Source organism: Schistocerca nitens, chromosome 1 (genome assembly GCF_023898315.1).
Source record: "Schistocerca nitens isolate TAMUIC-IGC-003100 chromosome 1, iqSchNite1.1, whole genome shotgun sequence".
Taxonomy (NCBI): Eukaryota; Metazoa; Arthropoda; class Insecta; order Orthoptera; family Acrididae; genus Schistocerca; species Schistocerca nitens.
In genome coordinates, this window is record NC_064614.1 from 790,809,292 (window position 1) to 790,833,946 (window position 24,655).

The following is a 24,655-nucleotide window of genomic DNA, read 5'->3' on the forward strand; positions in this document are numbered from 1 at the left end:
GGCAGGTGGCAGCACTGTGGGTTCATGACAGTCAGCAAGTAAATAGGCCGCCATTTCAGTAATCATGGATCAGTGAAACGGACAACAGCTTGTGGTAGCCATAAAAATGTTTTATGAAAACAGTGACAGTTTGGTAGCGGCACAGAGGGAGTTTCGACATTTTTATAATTTAGGACATCATGGTGCCGTTCTGTCGAAATATGTGATAAAATGTTGGATTAGTAACTTTGATGAGACTGGATCTGCCCTCAAGAAGAAGCCAACAGGGCAACACCAAGAAGTGTGCATTCTGCAGCTAACACTGATGTTGTACATGATTCTGTCTTATGGAGCCCACGGCGTTCAATTCGTAAGTAAGCAGCAGTGGTTGGAATATCCCGGGAGTGTGTTCACAGAATTCTTCATACTGATTTAAAATTTCATCCGTACAAACTACAGGTGGTGCAACAATTGTAGGACAACGATTACTGGTTACGATTAGGGTTCCGTCAACAAATGATAACAAAAATAAACAATGACAATGAATTTCTAAACAAGTTGTGGATGTTAGATGAGGCACATTTTCATCTACAGGTTATGAGAAAAAACAGAACTATCATTACTGGCTAAACACAAATCCTAATGACATTCATGAGCGCCCTTGACATGCTACTAAAGTGACAGTATAGTGTGGTATTTCATCACATGAGATTATCAGACTGTATTTTTTTGCAAATGAACAGGGAAACACAATAACTGTCAATGCCGATCGTTACGTGGAGACGTTACTGTTATGTCCGCACTATAACACAACAGATATTCCGTGATAACCAAATTTATTTGACCTTCTGTCACTCAAAACAAAACTTAAGTTCGACTGCACAACACTTCGCTGGCTGTAGCGCCAAGGAGAAATCGGAGTCACTAGTAGAGAATACAAGTCCAAACCACTGCCAACCAGTCGATACCGACGCATCGTAAGTTTCCAGCCAGGGAGGCCACAGTACGGTTCGGTCATCATGAATCCAGCAGCTGGGTAGTAACACAGTCATCGGCGAAGATTGAACTGGTTAAACGGGCTCAGGGAGCTCGCATAAATCCGCAGGTCCGGCCAATCAGAGTGTTGGTAGATAGTGCCCTTATACGGTTGCTCACTCTGGTGGCAAGGGCAGCGCCGCCAGGGTAATCCGTATCGATAGTGGTGTGTACGTTGCCGCTAACGCCGCGACGTCGCGTTCACTTGCGCCAGTTGTTGACATTGTGTGCGGCGACAGCGGTACTTGCTGTATGCTGCGCGTGTTGTAGCACGCCGGGCCGAGTTGATGGCTGCTGTGCGGCGGCCGATACAACAGTTACGAACTTTCATTACACCTGCATTGAACAACTTCCAAATGAACACGAAGCCTGGTTTCAACAGGATGGAGCGATATCACACACTGTATGGCAATCAATGGCATATGTGCAAGAATTGTTTGGCAACCGTGTGATCTCACAATTCGGTAACATTACCTGGCCCCCTAGGTCGCCGGATTTATCCGTTTGTAATTTTTTTCTTGTGGGGCTACCTCAAGAGCAAAGTCTACACAACTTGACAAAGAACCCTGGATGAGTTCAAACAAAGAATTCGGGATGCAATTCACAGTATCCCAGCTACGATGTTGCAGCAGTCAATGAGGAATCTCAACAGCAGATTCCATGAAAGTATTCATACAGGAGGACGCCATTTAAAGGAAGTAATGTTTAAAAAATGATAAACCCATTGTGTTTCATAAATGGCAAAGTTGTAAGGTTTCAATTCCTATGAATGCAATTTCTTTTCTTCATCACTTCCAGTTTTATTGGATTGTGGAAATGTTCCCATTTTTATTTGTCACCCTGATCATGGTAACTGTCGTTCCAGGCACCGAGGTCCTCTGAAGAAGGACTTTGAAAACTTATTCTACAATTAAATGTGCCTTTCCACCACAGATTTTCCACTATTTAAAGTTTACGTATTGGCACACAAGGTAGCAATAGCAACACTGCTGTAGTTAAGACAAATCAATCTCTAACATATATGACCTTGGGTTACATAACAAAACAAAACAAACAACGAATTGTGTTAATCACCCTGCACATATTTGCAGACACAAATTTTTCAAGTGTCCTATAGTTCCAATCCTCAATTTAAGTTTTCGAGAAATTCTATTCTTACTGTTGTTATATTTGCACCTGCACAAAATTCTGGGAGTGTACATGAAGGATGTCCTTCCATTGTCCATAAACAGGAAAATGTTGTGGTTCACTGTAGTACAACAATGGCTCAGCAGATTAGATGTTCCACTTTATAGTGATGATTTGAAATAAATGTAAACTCAAAATACGTTTTCTTGGATGACACTGAAAAGAAATTTCGTTTTCCAGGGAGCAAAAAACAGTTTCTCATTATTAATACAGATATATCAAATGACACTAACTTCAAAAACTACTAGTTGTTTCTCCCTCTTGAGGGAGACACAAAATGACATAATTAGGAGGCATGGGATGGAGTGATGGTGTAGACAAACTGACTCACAAAGAGTACATCCATGCAATGGCTACACATACCCATTATCTATCAGTCCACACACTACACACTTGTCTTTCCAATCACACACAATTCTTCTACTCTCATTTTAAACAGAACAAAGAATTATAATTCATTTTCAAATACAATATCTGTAGAAACAGCTTTTAGAAAAAGAAATGGAATGGAGATAATTCACAATTTACCTTCCCACAGAATCACTGAATCACTTTATAATTATATCAAATTATTAAAAAAATCAGAAAAATTACATTCTTGCATTAATAATCCCAATAAAATGTCACTCCCTAATCTACAGAAGGATTTTTACACAAATCTCTTCATGAAACTGCAACCAAGTATAAGTAAATAACGGTAATTCCAGCAAATAAATATATTTTGTTTTCGAACATGATATCACTGCCAATCATCAGTTACAATGGGATAGTTTCGCTTTACCCAGACATGTTTCAGCACTTTTTGTGCTATTTTCAGTGGGTTATTTCATTTTCTTTTTTGTTACATATTAACATTTAGAGAAACTCTTGGTACAAAATATTTACAATCGTGAAATAATATAGATAATTTGTTTACAGTTCACAGTTGAGATATGTATTAACGACCTGATGCACTATATTTTGTTTATTACATCATGTCTAAAGTTTTACATGAAGGTACTGGGTATTTATATTGGTAGCTAGTCTGCTACACAACTTACGACTTGTCATCTTCAAACAGCAAAACAGAATTTTTATTTTTCTGTTTATTATGCATTTACGAATGGAAATGAGTACATACCACTTTTTTGTGTGTAACTGACAGCTTTGATGCTGTATTGTTTTCTCATATGTTTCGGCGTGGTGAATACGCTGATTTCTGTGACTTACGGTCGTTCAACAATGCAATTTCTATGAATTTTCAGACATGGGAAGAATTTTTGCTGCTATTACGTGTTGTTGTAGCTGTTTAGTATTCATTTGTTTTGTGGCGTGTTTGTCTGTGTGAGACGCTCAAGTTTGAAATGTATTTGGCATTTGTGGTGTTTGGGGTGTGTGTGTGTGTGTGTGTGTGTGTGTGTGTGTGTGTGTGTGTGTGTGTTTGTTTGTTTTAGAACTGGGGCACACACACACACACACACACACACACACACACACACACACACAGAGAGAGAGAGAGAGAGAGAGAGAGAGAGAGTGGAGAATGGGTGTTTCCTTTTATTTTTTTCATGGGTAGTTTTGGTATGGGTGTTATTTGTATCACTTCTTAGTTCTGTGATGTTGTTGCTTTGGATGAATTCTAATGTTTTGGCAATGTCTTCCTGTTTGTTTATGACTACGATCGAATTACCCTTGTCAGATTTTGTGATAATGGCATTTTCCTGTGTTAATTTGTTCTGTAGTTTTCTTATGTTTTTTCATTCAGCTGTCCTTGTTTTCTTTTATGGTGGTTTTGTTTTGTTTGATTATGTTTCTTATTTCCTCCTCAGCTACTACTTCTCTTGGTATATTGGCATTGAATTCAGGTGTGTGTAGTTTTTCTTATTGCTTTATGATGTGTTCAGTGTCTGTTATGATAATTTCTATTGTCTTGTGGGACACCATTGTGTTTATGTTGTGTTTGGGACCCTATTCGAGTAGGCTGCTTTGTTGTTCAGATAATCTCATGTCTGTTAGATTAATCACTCTTTTGTGAAAGGGGTGTCTGTTGTATTGGTGATGGGGTGATGGGACTGGGGGGTGTTTGTGTGGTTTATCACACATCCCAACAGATGAAACCATCAACATCATCATGGAAAGAAACCTCCAATTACAAGGATACATACCCACAACAAACACACAAGAAATATCAGCCATACTCAAGCTCATCACAGAGCAAAACAACTTCACATTCAACAACAAATTTTACTCTCAACAAGATGGACTACCCATGGGATCCCCAGTGGCCTCCTAGCTGACATTTTCCACAATCAGATAGAAAAACATATCTTTTGGCAAAATAGTAATACTTAACAGTACAAAATAAGATATTGCTACAGATATGTAGTTGATATAATTTGCTTAATACATGAACCATAGCCTCACATAAAAGAACTTCATGACAACTTAAACTCAATCCACCCACAAAGACAGTTCACCATTGAAACACAAACAGACAGAAAACTTAATTTCTTAGATCTCATCATACACAAGAGAAACTACAAACATAATTCACAATCTACAGTAAATCTATGATCACCAGCACCATTATTCTCAACCAATCCAATCACTCCATAACTCACAAAGAGGCTAGCTTCAGATACTTACTACACAAACTGGACAAAACACCCATGAACAAACATCGATTATACACAAGAACTGAGCACAATAAAACAAATTGCACAGGAGAATGGATATGATGCAAAGAGAGTAGATAAAATAAACCACAAAATACAAAAACAAGCAACACACAACCATGAAATCCAAAAACAAAAACAAACACAACACAACAACAACAAATCAGCACACAGTAAGCAACAAATGACACATAATGACTTACAACAGCAAAGTCACACACAGGGTGGGTAATATACTATAGAAACAAGGACTCAACATAGCATACAGAACCAACAGCACAATACAAAGCAAACTTGGAAGAAATACCACCAACACTGACAAATACAGCCAGTCTGGTATATACCACCTTACTTGCAACTGCTGTCAATCTGTATATGTGCGCCAAACATGCAGGAATTTCAGAACCCAGTATACAGAACATCTCAGAGCATTGAAAAGCAATGCTCATACTCAACATTCGCAGATCACCTGACAGCACACAAGCACCACCCAACAAACATTGAAACTGACTTACAGATCTTTCAAACTAGTAGCAGCTTATACCAAAGGTTAATAATAGAAGAAAACTAATGAATACACATCACTGTGCAATAAAACCCTGTTTGTCACAATTTAAGAACTACACAAATAACACCCATACCAAAACTACACATAAAAAAAATAAAAGAAACCACACACACACACACACACACACACACACACATACACACCAAACAACACAAATGCCAAATACATTTCAAACTTGAGCGTCTCACACAGACAAACACGCCACAAAACAAATGAATACTAAACAGCTACAACATGTAATGCAGCAAAAAGTCTTCCCACGTAGAAATTGCATTGTTGAACGACCATAAGTCACAGAAATCAGCGTATTCACCACGCCGAAACATATGAGAAAACAATACAGCATCAAAGCCATCAGTTACACACAAAAAAGTGATACGTACTCATTGCCATTCGTAAATGCATAATAAACAGAAAAATAAAAATTATGTTTTGCTGTTTGCAGATGACAAGTTGTAAGTTGTGTAGCAGACTAGCTACCATTATAAATACCCAGTACCTTCATCCTAAGGTATATAAACTAATGTGTACATCCACACTTTTGCCAATTAAGTTATAACTAGAACTTTAGACATGATGTAATAAACAACATACAGTGCATCTGGTCGTTAATCCATATCTCAACTGTGAACTGTAAACAAATGATGTATAATATTTCATAACAATTATTCATTCACAATTGTAAATATTTTGTACAAAAATCTCTCTAAATGTTAATACGTAACAACTATTTTAGAGTAAGAAAATAAAATAACCCACTGAAAATAGCACAAAAAGTGGTGAAACATATCTGGGTAAAATGAAACTGAAAAGGTGTCATGCATACGGCGGAATTCCCTGTCCTGTTTTCATAGCAAGCATGTGCATAAGAAGAATCGCAACACTACAAGATGATTACTTCTATTACAATGTTATGTTACTGATTTAATTCCACCTCCTTACAAAATGTTTATGAAATGCGTCGTCATAGAATATATATGTTACATGAAATACAATTCCAGTTTTTTGTTTAGATGTCTCAAATTTTGTGGACCTCTATCAGCTCCTAATTACAAAAGTTGTTTCACGAAACTTGACCATATATGTTTGAAGGATTGTACTAACTTATACACAAGGTCACTTCTGTGTTACAGTAGAGGCTCTTCCGGCAATGACTGAGCTCACTAGTAAAATTGTGGCTCATATCAGCACGAATTACGTCTGGCACCTGGGTTCAGGGGCCATTCTCGGTTCCTACAGGTGACTGGCTACTTTGGTGAAGATAGGTAGCCTCATTCACATTGTGCTGCATCATTCCTAGAATCGAATGTGCGGTCCTCTGGTTTGGAGTGGGGTGGAAGGCTTAGACCAAAGGTTCATATGACTTTGTGACAACCTTGGAAAAAGATTTCTCGAACTCCACTACTGAGTGAATAGTTGTAGGACCCTTGCTTATGGGTTAGGTGCGCGCTACATGCAGGAAGTAATTACTAGGGTAGAGAAGTATGTGTGTGATGCAAATGTTGGTTTTTTAGGATATAGAAGACCTGATAAGACACCTTAAGATTTCAGACAGAGAAGAATATTATTCCCATTAATTAGAGCACATTTGTCATGGCAGATTAAAGGAATAAAATGTTAATTTAGTATTGGTTAACAGCAGGATCCTCTATGGAAATATGGAAAGGCCGCAGAACTGTCTACAGAGTACTATGGACAGAAAGCTGCCTGAAACCATATGTTGAAAGCAATGAAATTCTTTATTTCCATTGGAATGTCCGAGAGGGATTCCGTAAGTCATGGAAACTATGGTATATCTTGTGATAATGTGACAACATAAAAATTCCACAACTTGCACTGCACCGCTACGGCAGGGTGCATCTGCATACCAACAAAAAATTGAATTCCAGTACAGGAGGTCGTGGTAAGGGTTGAAAACACACACACACACACACACACACACACACACACTTGGACTCTGTGTAAATTTATTGTGTACAGGTGCAAATGGAACAAAAATGAATCAAAATCAACTACTGTGCTTGAAAGTAGTCTCCCCATGCATAAACACAGCAATGCCAATAAGGGGGAAGGTGCTGAATGCCATTGGTGTTGCAATCAATGTGTGTCACCTGTCACCAAAACACCATGAGGACATTCGCCTTGTTTCAAAGCACTTCCCATGCAACCATTTCCTCAGTTGTGGAATGAGGTCAAAGTCGCATGAACTGAGTTCTTGTGAGCAGGGTGGGTGGGGCAGGATCCATTGTGTAGCATTGGCAACCTCACACTGAATGTTTTAGTTGATAGTACAGAGCCACAATTGTATGTGGTCACAATCTGCCTGTTTATTTTGGTAATTTATGCTGCGGGCTTTTCAATTTATTTACTGCGATTACAGTGATGCCACACATTTGCACTATATACTTACGGAATATCCCTCGTATGCTGCAGAGAGAGATTGAACACTGGTGGCAGAGGTGTGCTTACTGAAGTGAAAACTACAGTTCCATGAACTAGTGTCGAACAAAAGGCCATTCGTACCTCCCTTGTAACTGTGACTTCGACTGTATAAAGCTGAAGAAATGAAAACAAGGCAATGTCTACACACCAAATCAGAGGGTTACAATAATCCAGGAAAATGCAAATACTATTATCAGCATCATTGACACTGAGCAATCCATGACCAGAGATTACAAAAGCTTCTTCTCCAGTTTTCTAGAACCTGTTACTCTGACAATCAGGGGAAGTTGAAAGTGACAACATACAGTATCACTGAGTGCCTTGAGAGCAGTGTGACTGTAAACAATATTGCAAGTGGTCTGGTCAGTGATCCATTTGAGAACCAACAGAAATGTATTCTTAATCGGTTTCTTAAATAAGATTATGATGATGATATACCAACAAAAGCTCCAAAGATAAAGGGCTCTGCGAAACATGGCATCCATTAAGCACCATCATCACTGATACTTTGAAGAACCGATGCAGAAATATGGATTGCAAAAGGAGAAACATTCTGATTCACAAGGTGAAGTCTGAGAGATTAAAAGTGCAAATGTATTAGTCACACTACTAAAGATATATTCAAGTCAAAATAAATACTGGTTCTATCTTGCTAACTTGCTTTGGGGTCTCTTATTGTGAAATTGCACAATTTAGAATACAGTGACTTCCAAAATGGCACATATAATTTTTAACAATATTTCATACCCTAAACCGATATAAAGCAACGTCATACATAAGTATAATAGTTAGCTGCACACAAAAAATCAGTATAATAAACTAAATAGTTTCAGATGTGTCAAATAACTGATTTTCTCAGAAGTCAAGTTGGTGGACTTGTGCTGTTATGGAAGTCACGGCTTCAACTGTTCTAAATGCCTTACCTAAAAATCTGAGCAGCTACTTAGAGAAACAACTCGTGAAAATAACATTAGATCTACCAGTGTCCAACAACCCTGAACTTCTCAGCTCAGTTAGCATAAACCAGGGAATCCCTGATCATAAGGCCATTACAGTATCACAGAATACAGCCGTAAATAGGAATATAAAGAAAGAAGGCAACAGGATAGATTGCTACTGGTACTCACCATAAAGATTACAAGTTGAGTTGCATACACACTATCACATAAGCAAGCACATATGACCAGCATCTCTGGCAGCTCGGACCAGAATGCAACTGTCACCCTGAGTGGCAATCTGAAGTGGGGCAGAGAAGGGGCAGGGATAGCAGGATACAGGTGGGGGTGGAGAGAAGAGTGATGTCTGATGGGTCATACAGGGACTAGATTGAGGCATGAGAAGACTGTCAGGTGCAGTGCTGGGAGGCTGTGGGGCAGGGAGCTGGGAGGAGGCAGAAAAGGAAAGGAGCGGGGAAGGGGAACCACAGGCAGTTGCATTGGCAGAGGGCCAACTTCCATCTGAGCAGTTCAAAAAAGCTGGTGGTGACGGAGAGGGGGGGGGGGGGGGGGGGGGAAGCAAGATGGCCAGTGAAATCAAGCATGTTATGTTCAGCTCCATGTTGTGCCACAGGGTGGTCAACCATGTTCTTGGCCACAATTGGCAAGTGTCCATTCATCCAGCTGGAATGCTGGTTGGTTATCATACCAATGTAAAACGCTGTGCAAGGATTGCTATTATATGATGCAGCTGCTTTCTCAGGTGTCCCAGCCACTGATGGGGTAAGATGTGCCTGTGACAGCACTGAACTGGAAGTGGATGGATTGGGGAGGTCTTATGCCTGGCTCTTCCACAGGGATATGATAACTGAGGTGGGGGATTGGGATTAGGAGTGGCATAGGGATAGACTAAGGTAATGTGGAGGTTGATGATTGATGGAAAACCACTTTAGGAGGGATGGGAACGATCTTGGGTAAACTGACCCTCATTTCAGAGCATGCTGACTGGTAACCAAAGGTCTGACGAAGGTTGTAGTACAGCTATTCCAGTCCAGATTGGTATGGGGGTGAAAGGGGCACTCCTTTGTAGCTAGGTCTTAGGGGCGATTGGAGGACAGTGAGCGTCTGGGGAAAAGTTGACAGACTAGCTCTGGCAATAGTGCCTGTCTTTGAAGGCCTTGGTAAGACCTTCAGCTCTGCTGCAATCACTGCACAGATTTGTATATTGGTAAGACGACCAACCAGCTGTCTACCAGGATGAACATCCACTGGCAAACTTTGGCCAAGAGCATGGTTGACCACCCTGTGGCACAACATACAGCTGAACATAGCATGCTTGATTTCAATGGCTGTTTCACAATCTGGGCCACTTGGATCCCCCCTTCCACCAGCAGCTTTTCTGAACTGCGCAGATAAGAGTTATCCTTAAAACACATTCTCCACCTACAAAATTATCCCAGCCTCACTCTGTGGTAACCTATTGTCCACACACCCTACACCCAACATTTTCTGTCCCGTCTGTCCAATCACCTCCTCCCTATTCAAGCTTCCTCACCCTCTGCCAATGCCAATGCAACCGCCTGCCTTGCCGTTACCTGCTCCTCTCCTTTTCCACTCCCCCCCTTCACCCAACTTCCATGCCCCACAGCCTCCAAATACTGCACCAGGCAGTCTTCTCGTGTCTCTATCTAGTCCCTGCAAACTATGCCAAACAGTGCTGCACCCTACAAACTCTCCCTCTCCTCTGTCTCACACCTGACTGTCACTCAATGTGACAGTTGCTCTTCTCCACCCCACCCCCCTCCCCCCACCTGTAATCTACTTTCCATCCCCCTTCCCTGTCCCAATCCAGATTTCCACTCTATGTTGACAGTCGCTTTGGTCAAAAACTAAATGTGTAACTGTCATTTCATTGTGCCTGTCTACTACTCAAAGGGTAATCTACACGGTGATTAGAAATCTATCCTGACATTCTAACGTGGGGTTTTCACTGTTTGAAGAAATGTAGGAAGATATTTCCACTCAATAAGAGTGACAAGGAACAGATTTCACATTACCTGAGCGGTCAACGTGAAAATTACATCCTCAGCAATGACAATGTCAAGCACTAATGGACAAAAATGAAGAGGATTGTATAATATGCTTTCAATAGATATGTGCCAAGCAAAGTTGTGAGGGATGGGAACAACCCATCATGGTTCAACATCAGTGTTAGAAAGCTACTATGAAAGAAAGCCACAATTCGAATTTAAATGTAACCAAAGTCTCACAGACAAACAAAACCTAAATAAAGTAGAAAATCTTAAGGAGTCTTATACTTATGTTAAATCAGAAAAGGGAACAAAGCCATATGTCCTGACACATAGTGACCATACTGGCATCAAAAGCGCGCGCGCGCCCACACACACACACACACACACACACACACACACACACACACACACACAGAGAGAGAGAGAGAGAGAGAGAGAGAGAGAGAGAGAGAGAGGGGGGGGGGGATTTCCAAAACACTAAATCTTTTTGCAAAACTTGTTTCTCCGAGGAATGTCATACTGTTGTTCCTCCTTTCAACAGTCACATATGTCAAAATGACACAATATCGGAGTAACTGAGCACCGTACAGAAAAGCAACTGAAATTGCACAGTAGATGAAAGGGCACTGAACCTGATGAGATACCAGATCTCTTCTAGACAGAGTACACAAAAGATCTTGCTCGTCTTCTAGCAGTTATGTGCCTTAGATCAGGAGAAAAGAAGTGTTTCTAATGACTGGAAGAAAGAGTGCATAATTTCCATTTTCCAGATGGGTCATTGAAAAGACACACAAAACTATAGGGCTATACATCTCATGTCCCCCCCCCCCTCCCCCTTTGAACCATGGACCTCCCCAAATGGGTGGGAAGGCTTGCGTGCCTCAATGATACTGATAGGCGTACCGTAGGTGCAACCACAACGGAAGGGTATCTGTTGAGAGGCCAGACAAATATGTGGTTCCTGAAGAGGGGCTGCAGCCTTTTCAGATTTTGCAGGGGAAACAGTGTGGATGATTGACTGATCTGGCCTTTGTAACATTAACCAAAACGGTCTTGCTGTGATGGTACTGCAAATGGCTGAAAGCAATGGGAAACTACAGCAGTAATTTTTCCCGAGGGCATGCAACTTTACTATATGGTTAAATGAAGATGGCATCCTCTTGGGTAAAATATACTGGAGGTAAAATAGTCCCCCATTTGGATATCCGGGTGGGGACTACTCAGGAGGACGCCATTACCAGGAGAAAGAAAACTGGCTTTCTACAGATCGAAGCTTGGAATGTCAGATTGCTTAATCGGGTAGGTAGGTTAGAAAATTTAAAAAGGGAAATGGATAAGTTAAAGTTAGATATAGTGGGAATTAGAGAAGTTCAATGACAGGAGGAACAAGACTTCTGGTCAGGTGAATAAAGGATTGTAAATATAAAATCAAATAGGAGTAATAGAGGAGTAGATTTTATAATGAATAAAAAAAAAATAGAGCATGGGAAAGCTACTATGAACAGCATGATGAACACATTATTGCAGCCACGATAGGCACGAAGCCCACGCCTACCACAGTAGTACAAGTTTATATACCAACTAGTTCCGCAGATGACGAAGAGAGTGAAGAAATGTATGATGACACAAAATAAATTATTCAGATAGTGAAGAGAGATCAATATTTAATAGCCATGAGGGACTGGAATTCAGACAGTAGGAAAAGAAAGAGAAGGAAAAGTAGTAGGTGAATATGGACTCGGGGTAAGGAATGAAAAGGGAGCCGCCTGGTAGAATTTGGCTCACAGCATAACTTAATTATAGCTAACACTTGGTTTAAGAATTACGAAAGAAGGTTGTATATGTGGAAGAGGCCTGGAGACACTGGAAGGTTTCAGATAGATTATATAATGGTGAGACAGAGACTTAGGAACCAGGTTTTAGATTTTAAGACATTTCCAGAGGCAGTTGTGGACTCTGACCACAATCTAGTGGTTATGAACTGTACATTAAAAATGAAGAAACTGCAACAAGGTGGGAATTTAAGGAAATGGGAGCTGAATAAACTGAAAGAATCAGAGGATGTTGAGACTTTCAGAGAGAGCATAATGAAATGACTGTTAAGAACAGGGGAAAGAAATACAGTAGGAGGAGAATGGGTAGATTTGAGAGATGTAATAGTGAAAGCAGCCGAGGATCAATTAGGAAGAAAGAACCATTACTATGTTGTGATTATACAATTGCACAACAATTACTAGAAGCTGTCATATCCATAACATTTCTAACAGTAGGTGCATGGAGTGATTTAAAATGGAATGACCTCATGCAACCCACTGCAGGTAAGGCAGCCGCCAGACTGAGATTCACTGGAAGAACCCTAAGGAAGTGTAGTCCACTCACAAAGGAGGCAGTTTATAAAATCCTTGTTTGACCTATACTTGAAAATTGCTCATCAGTCTGGGATCCATACCATATAGGATTGATAAAGGGAATCAGGAAATACAGAAGATCCAAAGGAGAGCAGCACATTTCGTTACATGTCCAACTAGTAAGTGCGAAACCGTCATAGAGATGCTAAGCCGATTCCTATGTCAGACATAGCAGGAGAGGTGTTCTGCTTCACAGTGTGGTTAGCTGTTGAAGTCCCAAGTGCATACTTTTCTAGAAGAGTCGATCAATAAATTGCTTTCTCCTAAGTATATCTCACAAGAAGATCATGAAGGTGAAATCAGAGAGATTCGAGCTTACACAGAGGATTACCAGCAATCATTCTTCCCACAAACTATACATGACTGGAACGTACCCTCCAAGGCACCCTCTAAGGAGTTTTATGTAGTAATTCACTGATTACTGTTTGTTGACTTTGGGAATCTTACACAGGTCATCCTATCTGATGGGTGTAAGACAACACCAATAGCCATCAAGGCATTCTACTTGCCAGGCATAGACGTATGCTTGTAGCCATGAAAGGGTTGATGAGGGTTAATTAATCCTGAGAATTAGCTACGCAATTCGCATACAACATGATTTTTGCATTAGTAATGACATTTTTAAGAACCTTCCAGTACTGTCTGTAATGGGCTACTGCAGCTAGATTGTGATTATGTCTAATATTTTTATATAACATGCACTTTGTTCTACACGATATCATTAGTCCATTAGTCAGTCACACAGCTTACCTCTTAGTGCCTGTTTTAAATGTTATAGTGGAAAGGAACTTTCAAAGAGCTTGAAAATGTCTTGAGGGAACATATTCATCATTTGTGTTACCTGCACTGTAAACATCTTGCCACAATTGTCCTGTACTTCAGCAGCCAGGGACAGTGGTCTTGTGTGTGTGTGTGTGTGGGGGGGGGGGGGTTACTTATGTGAACATGTGTGTGTTCCCACTTTTGGCCAAAAGCTTAAATGTATAGCGGTCTTTTTGTTGTTATATTTAACATGAGTGTGCACAAACTCCTTTAAGAGTTACAACTTGTGCATGATGGTTTGACAGGCCACTTACCCTTTTACAAAAGGAATCCCCTCAAATAATGAAACATAAATAAAAATGTTGTCAGCTGTTGTGCTACTGTTCACAGCACTCTGGTTGGAAAGAATACAGACTACATCAGGTGATATGAATTGGGACATCTTTCAATATCCCTTCCCTTACACAATCACTTATAAAAATTAATTATTAAAGTCACCACCCACAACTAATTTTTGGTACTTAGTATAAAGTGAACAAAGGACTATCTAGCTAGAACAGAAATGTCCTGTTATGGAACCTATCGATAATTCTAATTAAAGTTTAGTTTCAGTAAATTTAACTGCTCCTGCACAACATTCAATGACCTGTTCAGTGCAATGGTTTGGTACGTCAACAGAATCAAATGATATGCCATTTTTCATATGGATGGCCAATACCCCACTCCACAAAAGCACACTGAAAAATAGTCAGCTAACCTCCATCGCAGTATAGGAGGTCTGTGAATTGTCTCACTGCTTAAGTGGTGCTCTCTTATACAAATAATGTCAGAGTTGACATCAATAACGAGTTCACCAACAGGGATACCTGTCAGCTGACTTCAATCTAAAATAGGTGCAGTTCTAACACCAATTACTGCAGCAATTTTCCTCAAGAGTGATCCCACAAACCTCCACTACACTGTCACTTATAAGCTTTGCCAGCTTCCTCTTCTCATACCCATCGAAATGCAGGCCATGCTAGTGAAATCTGATCTATCAGTTGACTCAACTGTCACCACTGCAATGTGAGCCACACTCTCCAGTATCAGTATCTTCTCAAGACCCATGTTAACACACCTAAAAGCTGTATTAAGATTGGACAGATCATGGTGCTGAAACAGCTGCAAGGAGAGCACATCTGTCCCACTAGTATGAGTAGCTATGTTTTTCTGGTCACCGTCTATTTCACACCCCCTTCCCTCTCGGGACCAATCCCCATTCCATACACAATCACTATCTGATTTCTTTTGTAAAATCTTCCCTCATTATTTTATTTAGCGTATGGCTAATACAGACATATCATGAAATTACATATACATATGTACATATTGACACACAAGAAACTTAAGTTTGTCTTTACAACTGAATATCCAGTCCTTCAATCCAGCGCACTGCATCTGGAGTTGCTAGCAGGAAGTCCTCTTTGGCGCCGTGATAGGCTCGAATCCTGCATTCACTGACAATGTGGTGAACAGTCTGGTATGGAGCCCCGCAGTCACAAGCTGGATCAGGAAGCTTCTTCCACTTAAAGAGAGCATCCCTGCATCGCCCATGGCTGGTACGGATTCTGTTGAGAGTAGACCACGTCTTGCGTGATAAGTCGAATCCACTTGGAAGTTTAGCACCTGAGAAGATGTTATGCAGGTGCACATCTGTCACTGCTTCCCACAGACCTTTCCATTCTTCAAGAGGTTTGAAATTCTTAGCAACCATGTCAGCAGCATCGCACAGAGTTGGATGACGTGATTTCAGTCTCTTGCGATTTAAAAGTGGCAGGTCGCTATGCACGGGTAGGTTAGAATTCCTGGAGATCTTGTGGAATTCTCTCATAAGGGCAGTACACCTGCGTAGATCAGGAGGCATTATACCGGTTAACAGTGGAAGCCAATAAACTGGAGTAGATCTGATTGTGCCAGATATTATGCGCATTGTCGTATTCAGCTGGGTATCAACAAGCCTTGTATGATGACTATTCATCCAAACAGGTGCACAATACTCAGCACTTGAGTATACCAAGCCCAGAGCTGAAGTTCGCAGGGTGGTTGCTGAAGATCCCCAGGTAGTTCCGCATAGCTTATGGAGGATGTTGTTTCGAGTCCTCAGCTTTTGAGCTAAGTTAAGAAGGTGTTGTTTGAAGCGTAGTGTACGATCCAGGATGACACCAAGATATTTTGGGTTCCAGTTGTGACGAAGAATTCTGCCTCTGAAATTTACCTCCAGTTTTACGTTCGCCAACTGGTTATTTAGATGGAGGCAACACACTTCTGTTTTACTCACACTGGGTTGGAGTCTCCAGATTTTGAAGTAATTGTCTAATGCAGACAGGTCATTGGCTAAAATCTCTTCTGTTGTCTTCATTTCCTGGTGTTTGACGGCTAGAGCCAGGTCATCGGTATAGCAGTATTTTCTGGACGAAGTGTCAGGTAGATCAGATAGATATAGGTTGAACAGTAAGGGTGAGAGAACTGATCCTTGAGGCAATCCGTTGTTCAGCTTCCTCTCCTTACTTATGTTGCTTCCAGTGATTACCTGGAACTTCCGATCACTTAGCATGCTGTTAATCAGTCGAGCCATTGTTCTGCAGGGTATGATGCGGAGAAATTTGTAGATAAGGCCTTCCCTCCACACAGTGTCGAAGGCGGCAGTTAGATCAACAAATGCCACAGATGTTTTCTGCTTCATTTGGTATCCTGACTCTATGAAGGATGTGAGAGACAATACTTGGTCGCAGCAGCTACGCCCTGGTCTGAAGCCTGCCTGATCAACTGGAACGTTCTCTAAGATAGCGCTACTTATTCTGTTATATATTAGCCTTTCAAAAAGCTTGTAGCAGCAGCTGAGTAGGGAAATGGGGCGATAGTTTTCTACCCTGTTGCTGGGTTTGCCAGGTTTCAGAACAGATATTATCTTCACCTTTTTAAACTCAGATGGAAGTTGACCAGTCAGCAGGATGTCAGTGAAGAATTCTGCCAGCCATTTCTTAGCTTTTCCTCCCATATGGATCAGGAATTCTGGGTGGATACCATCGAATCCAGGTGCCTTAAGAGGTTTGAGGTCCTTCAGTCCAGAGTCAATGTCTGAAACTGTGAAGGGATGGGTATACTCAGATGAGGGAGATGCCTTCTTTTTAAGGTCACGAAGCTGTCGTCTGATATGTCTTGTATGTTTCTTGTCAGGAGGTACTCTTGAGGTGGTAATGATGTGGGAAGCAATTTGGTCTGGTGTTACTTCGGAATTTTTTCTGCATGCTGGTGCACTTCCTCCCAGTTTTCTCTCCCTCAGTGCAGCAGCAACGTCAGTTAATGCAGCGATGGCAGGCTTCTTCCACGTGGCTGTGTTCTGTCTAAGGATTCCTCAAAAGTTATTCGATGTCCTTGTGTTTGTATAACATTTGTACACCACTGTGACAACATACCCCTGAGGCTTCAGTGCCCATCTCACCAGTTGACCCAATGGATCCTTCAGATGAGTAAGCCAGCATATAGATGGTCTGCTCCAACAGTGAATGATTTGCCAAAGGAATATGGCCAGAACTTGTTGATGGCCCAAGGCACTCTTTCAAGGTTTTACAATAGTGTGTATCAGATTTTGAGAGTAATCTGGAAACATAAGCTATCACCGTTTCAGCATATTCCTGAACATGCACTAGAAGTGCAGCTATCTCATAACGATTAACAACAAATGCTAGAACAGGAGAAGATACCAGTGTCACCCTAAGTACAAGGAAAGATCTTCCTTGTATTTCATTTCAGGAAAATTTGGAGTCTTCCTGCACTAGTTCGTGCCAGGGACTGCTTTGGAACATAAGTCCTTTTTGAACTGTTGGTAATATGAGCACATTCCAAGAAAACTTTTCACATCATGAATGTGCCAAGGAGTCAGAAAATTTATCACTGCTCTCATATTCTCTGGTTCACAAAGGACTCCATTGACGTTAATTAATTGCCCCAAGATTTTTATTTCTTGGGTGATGAAGAGGCATTTTTTCGGATTTAAGCAGAGGCAGCTTAGATGTGTAGCCATGTATGGCAGTGAAACATGGACGATAACTAGTTCAGATAAGAAGAGAATAGAAGCTTTCGAAATGTGGTGCTACAGAAGAATGCTGAAGATTAGATGGTTAGAGTAACATAACTAAAGAGGAGGTACTGAAAAGAATTGGGGAGAAGAGAAATTTGTGGGACAAATTGACTAGAAGAAGGGATCGGTTGGTAGGACACATTCTGAGGCATAAAGGAATCACCAATTTAATATTGGAGGGCAGCGCGGAGAGTAAAAATCATAGATGGAGACCAAGAGATGAATACACTAAGTAGATTTAGAAGGATGTAGGTTGCAGTAGGTACTGGGAGATGAAGAAGCTTGCGCAGGATATATTAGCATGGAGAGCTGCATCAAACCAGTCTCTGGACTGAAGACCACCACCACCACCACCACCACCACAACAACATGTGAGTACAGTCTACAAAATGTAATCATCATGATTAACACTGAAGTTTTACTGCATGAACAGCAAAAAAGTAGTACGCAATACACTTTTTTCCTTTCATCATCTGGTGTGTGTGTGTGTGTGTAGTGGGGGAATGGGGCATTGTGAAAACATGCCATCAAGGTTTTGAATTATGTGTCAAGCTTTTTGGAATTTACTTGTTCTCTCATTCTCAAATAGTGGATGAATGAAGTCTGTGTAATTGGCATGTTGCGAGCTACACTGCTAAAACACATGTACACGGTTTGTAACTCTAATATTTGTCTATGTTAAAGGATTAGCATAGGATTATAGTTCTTAATGAGTATACATGACAGCATTTTAAATTTTGTCAATAATTATAGGAAATACTAAATTTTGTTGCCCCTAGAAGCTATTAGACAGGCAACCCCAAACTGGGACTGGGTGACTATGCACCAGATTAATCATTTAATAAGGTAGACGATTACTTCATTACTTGATAAAGAATTAAAATTGTGATTAAGTGCAGTTATTAATGAATGTACCACAAATACTGCTTGCTTTTGGTGTTTAAAAGATGCAAAATGATTATTGGAAAATGTATGTTAGTAACATATATGTTAGCACATTGCTTAAAATGGAAGCAGTTCTTACCATCATCCGAGTCGCTAGATCGCTTTCTGTCAACTCTTTTTAAGAGATCTGTAGCTACACCATTCAGGCGGTCTCCACAAAATGTATCCATATTATCCACGGGATGTGGTGGGCTTTGCAAGGGAGATACGTGATTTTGTGGCTCAGACCCGGACTTGTCACCATTTTCCTTACTATCATTCCCTGTAATGACATAAAAGTATAACAATTTCATTCATCAAATACAGGATATACATTACAAGAACAATGACTTTATAATTACACATGTGTTACTGTAAAAAAAAGTCTCAGGAAGCATCACAGCACAATCGAGAAATGGTTCGTCTAATAACAACTGAAGATCTTGGTATGAGAAAGATTTGTGCAAAAATGGTCCCCAAAAATCTCACACTACAACAGCGAGAAACACGGAAAAATGTGGCAGCTGATCTGTTAGAGCAAACGGAAATCAATCCAAAATTGTTGAGCCGTATAATCACTGGTGATGAAAGTTGGTTTTTTCAGTATGATCCAAAGACAAACTGCCAAAGTTCGCAATGGTGCTCAAAGGGATCACCCAGACCAAAAAAAGCTCTCATGTCAAAGTCAAAAGTGAAATGTATGTTTGTGTGCTTCTGTGATTCCAAGGGAATTGTTCATAAAGAGTGGGTGTCTCATGGACAAACAGTTAACCAATATTACTACAAAGAAATTTTAGAAAGACTTCATAAAAAGAGTTCTTCGTGTCCTTGCCAACATTGCTGATAATTGGATTCTGCATCACGATAATGCGCCATCCCATACTGCTCTGTCAATACAGCAATTTTTAACCTCAAAACAAATTTCAGTACTACCACAGCCACCTTATTCACCAGATATCACTCCGTGCAATTTTTTTCTATTACCAAGAGTCAAAACGGCGGTCAAGGGACACTATTTTCAAACAACACAAGATGTCCAAAAAGCTGTGACGAGGGTCTTGGAGGACATTACAGAAGATGAGTTCCAGAAATGTTACCATCAACTACTTTGAAGGAGACAACACTAAACTTGACTAAAACAGTAAGCAACATTTTTTTTCACATCAGTCTCATTACTTTATTGTCGCACCTTGTATACGTGGACAAGGGGAAACAATTCCCGGAATTTTCCCAGATATCCCAGTTAAAAAATACACTTTTGCTATGTTAAGTGACAGTAGATTTTCCCTCGGAACTATAAAACTTATCAATCCTTTGAATGGTTAACATTTTATACACTGATGTAGAACTTCCCAGCATGGGGGAGGGTGGGGTGGGGGGGCAGTAAGCTACAAGAAAAGCTACATTTTCACATATAATATTGGTCTCTAAGGCTAATACACTACATGAGAAACTAAGATTTCACATGTAATATTGGTCTTCTTTTTGCGTGTGTTACATTTTCACATCACACAAATGTGCCAGTAAAATTTGAAATAATGACATAAATCTTCTGGGTAGGAAATTTTTCTAAGTAGCTGGTCCTCAAAATTTTAAGTTTTAAAGGAGAGTCAAACACACTGTGATTTAAGAAATTCATCCCACATTCTCACATGTAACATAATTCACCTTGTATAAAAGGAAATTTATTTTGAAAGTAATTCCTTTCAAACCACCATTCGCAATATTTACCCGAGACATGTTAGAGATAGGTTTGTTTTAGCAGTTGCCACAGAGTGCCAGAAAACAGGCATTATTGCGCATGCGTAGCTGTGATGATGCAGGAAGCCTCTACGTTCATATGGATAAAGCTTTAAGAGATCTTACATTACATCATAAAAAAACAGTACATCAGAGGATACTCCAAGAGCACCGAAATTTTATAATACATACTAAGATGCATTATTCGGCTTGAAGTGCACACTGGTTTGTCTGGATTCACAATGACGTAGGCCCCACCTGGTATCAGCTTTCCCACAAGCTCTCTTAACAACAAATCACTCACGCCCACTAGTCCACTACTATAAATCAATCATACCCATCCACTCCCGATTGCCCATTCTCACTCACTTGTTCAATCCAAATCATTTTCATTCTCTCTTTGTGTCTCTCTGAGGTCATGTATAATTGGCGTGTGTTTGCTTGTGTGAATATGTGTGTGTTTTCTTTTCTGAATAAGGCTTTGGTCGAAATCTAAATGTGTAACTCTCCTTCACAGTGCCTGTCTGCTACTCATCGTGTAATTTTTATGGTGAGTAGCAATCTACCCTTTTTCCAATATTGCTGGTAGTCCAACACAGAGTTTCCATTGTTTGAAGGAATGTAGGAAGATATTTCTGGTTCAAGTGGCTCTGAGCACTATGGGACTTAACATCTATGGTCATCAGTCCCCTAGAACCTAGAACTACTTAAACCTAACTAACCTAAGGACAGCACACAACACCCAGCCATCACGAGGCAGAGAAAATTCCTGACCCCGCCGGGAATCGAACCCGGGAACCCGGGCGTGGGAAGCGAGAACGCTACCGCACGACCACGAGATGCGGGCGAAGATATTTCTGCTTAGCAAGAGTGATAAGAAGCAGATTTCAGATTACCTGAATGGTCAACACAAAAATTACACCTTCAACAATGACAATGTTGAGCATTAACAGACAAAAATCAAGAATATTGTATTATATACCTTTAACAGATATGTGCCAATTAAAGTTGCGAGGGATGGGAAAGACCCACCATGGTTCACCAAGTGTTAGAAAGCTACTTTGAAAGAAGCAAAGCCACAATGCAAATCTGAATGTAGCCAAAGCCTCACAGACAAACAAAAATCAAATGAAGCCAAAATTGACATACAGTTATATGTAAAGAGTTGAACAAATCTGAAAGTATAAGTCCATCCATTGAGCTGACACAAAATTCTAAGGAGGTTTACTCTTATGTTAAATCAGAAAACAGAGCTCTAAGGAGGTTAACTCTTACGTTAATTCAGAAAACAGAGCAAAGCTGTATGTTCTGACACTCAGTGACCATACTGGCATCAAAAACAGAGTATGAATATGGGTATAAGTGTGTGTGTGTGTGTGTGTGTGTGTGTGTGTGTGTGTGTGTGTGAGAGAGAGAGAGAGAGAGAGAGAGAGAGAGAGAGAGAGAGAGAGAGAGAGAGAGAGAAGGGAAGGGGGGAGTGATGGGAGGGGGCAAGATTCAAGCATGGGTTAAAATAATATGTTGCACTGGTTTGGGGCCCAGTATTCACCACTTGCATGCTCACAAAAGTGATTTAAGCCCCCTGAGGGGTCATCAAGAAAGAGTGTAGGTGAACAAAAAAAATTATGCAAGGAAAGAGGTCGGACCATCTAATTGTTCATGAATACACAAATAAATTCAATTAATACTCTTAAAATCAAGAGAAAAAGCATTTGTGACACATTATGCCACTTACATAATGGTCTATGTTTTCTCCTGCTTCATTAATAAATTTAACTTTTCCCCCTTCTCATTCAGTAAGGCTTATTTATTTATTTCTGTATATCTTTAACTCAATTCTTCGTGTATTTTCTGAAAGATGTAACTGCATTTGACTATAAAACAGATTTTGTTTCACAGTCTAGATTTCGGACTAAGACCATTATCATGTGTTAATAAGTATTATAAATCACTAGACTTGAATAGCACACAAGTCATAGCCAAAATACGTATCTTCAGTTATATAACCTAATTTTGTCCAAAGTAATTGCGAGAACATTTGTGTAATATGCTAATTAGCATATTACACAAAGGTTCTAGCATTTACTTCGTGCGAAACTGGTATATATAGCTACACTAATTGGCTTAACTATTCTAATTAGCATATTGTGCAAAAGTTCTCGCATTTACCTTGGGCAAAATTGGGTTATATAGCCAAAGATACATGTTTTGATAATGACTTGGGTTCTACTCGAGTCTAATGATTTATAATATGCGAAACATTATGGGCTCAAGTCTGAAATCTAGATTGTGAAATAAAACCTGCTGTGTAGACAAATGGCTGTTATATGTTTCAGAAAGTTTTATATGAATGTGAACTCCATTCAGAAGTAAATTCCTTAATACTTTATGTATAAGAGTGTTTGAAACACTTACTAAAGTAAAGTATGTATGTCTAAAACAGAAAACTGATCTGGATGTAAAATAATGTCTTGTTCACAAGTATGGCAAAGTAGAATAATTTTATATTTGAATATTTGAGTTCAGAAATTCATACCTCTTTTCCGTCTGCTGCGTGCAGGCACTCTTCTCATTTCAGTGTCAAAATCTACTGTAGGGCCAAGATGTGCAAAAGGTCTTGTCAAAGACCCACCTTGACTGCGCTCTTCAGCTGCTCTGCTTTGTAATTTATGAAGTTCTTTGAGCATAAGTGGCACAAGTTTTGCATTCTGTTCTCTGTAACAAAAGAATTATTGAATCAGACGAAAATTTTTGGGGAGAAGTCCTTATATAACTATAATCTGTTTCAAATTTCACAATGATGAATAAAATTTAACTTTTTTTCCATTCCTCCAAGCGACAGGTAGGCAAAGACAGCAGTACATTGAATGGACAACATTAGGCCACCTGGAACTCATTTCAACAAAGTGTTTCAGTGCAGGTATTTGCCAAGCTTGGCATAAAGAATGAAAGATTGCAACAGTTTGCCAATCTGCAACTGATCACATTATTTGGCAAGTATCATACCAAAACATCCTCTTACAACAATACAAAAAAAGACCCGTAAGCATTGATTCCAGGAATTTTGACGGTGACGATAATAATTCAGATTTTGTCACAAGTTTCCCCAACTGAAATTCCCTGTTTTCCAGACAAGTCTTAGTATTTTTCCTTGACAAATTTTGATATCTCAAGGGTAAGTAAAGATGTAAGTTGACAAAAAGAAATGTAAGGACTTCTGTATTTCTAAACATCTTGTTTGTTAACACTCTAGTTTTAAGTGAACAGCAACTTGTCTCCTTTACAGAATTTATGATCTGAATGGTAAGTACACAGGCAAGCTGTATAAATGAAATCCATTTTTAGATGAAGAATTTCTGTTTTACTAAACGAGTTAACTCTAAGAAACTTTCTGCCCGGTTAAAACTGTGTGCCGCACCGAGGCTTGAACTCGGGACCTTTCCCTTTCGCAGGCAAGTTCTCTACCGTCTGATCTACCAAAGCACGACTCATGTCCCGTCCTCATAGCTTCAATTCTGCCAGTAGCTCGTCTCCTACCTTCCAAACTTCACAGAAGCTCTTCTGCAGAACTTGCAGAACTAGCACTCTTGTAAGGAAGGATACCGCAGAAATATGGCTTAGCCACAGCCATTCTGGAGTTAACTCTAACTTTCAACTGACAGCAATCCCATAATTGCTGACACTAAATCAGAAAAAAAATGAGACAAAAACAATTTTATTCAAGAACTTTCCTTCTATTGCTGTTAGCTTACTTTTTTAGTTGCTTTATTCAATTTTTAAATACACAGTTGGTGAACATTACATTGTAAAACACTCAGGTAAAAATGCTACAAAAATATCAGTCCTCTTCAAACGCAAAACAAATAT

General features: G+C 39.9%; 1 protein-coding gene across 2 annotated transcripts in view; it reads right to left on the reverse strand.

Annotated features, from left to right (window-relative positions):
* Positions 1-24,655, reverse strand: part of LOC126262237 (DDB1- and CUL4-associated factor 1) — a 220,578-nt gene that overhangs the window by 122,602 nt on the left and 73,321 nt on the right. For both annotated transcript variants that reach the window (XM_049958721.1, XM_049958712.1), the window contains exons 6-7: positions 23,325-23,503; positions 19,149-19,331 (exon numbers count right to left, since the gene is read on the reverse strand). In XM_049958721.1, the coding sequence (XP_049814678.1) occupies positions 19,149-19,331; positions 23,325-23,503 (362 nt within the window). The remainder of the gene's footprint in view (positions 1-19,148; positions 19,332-23,324; positions 23,504-24,655) is intronic.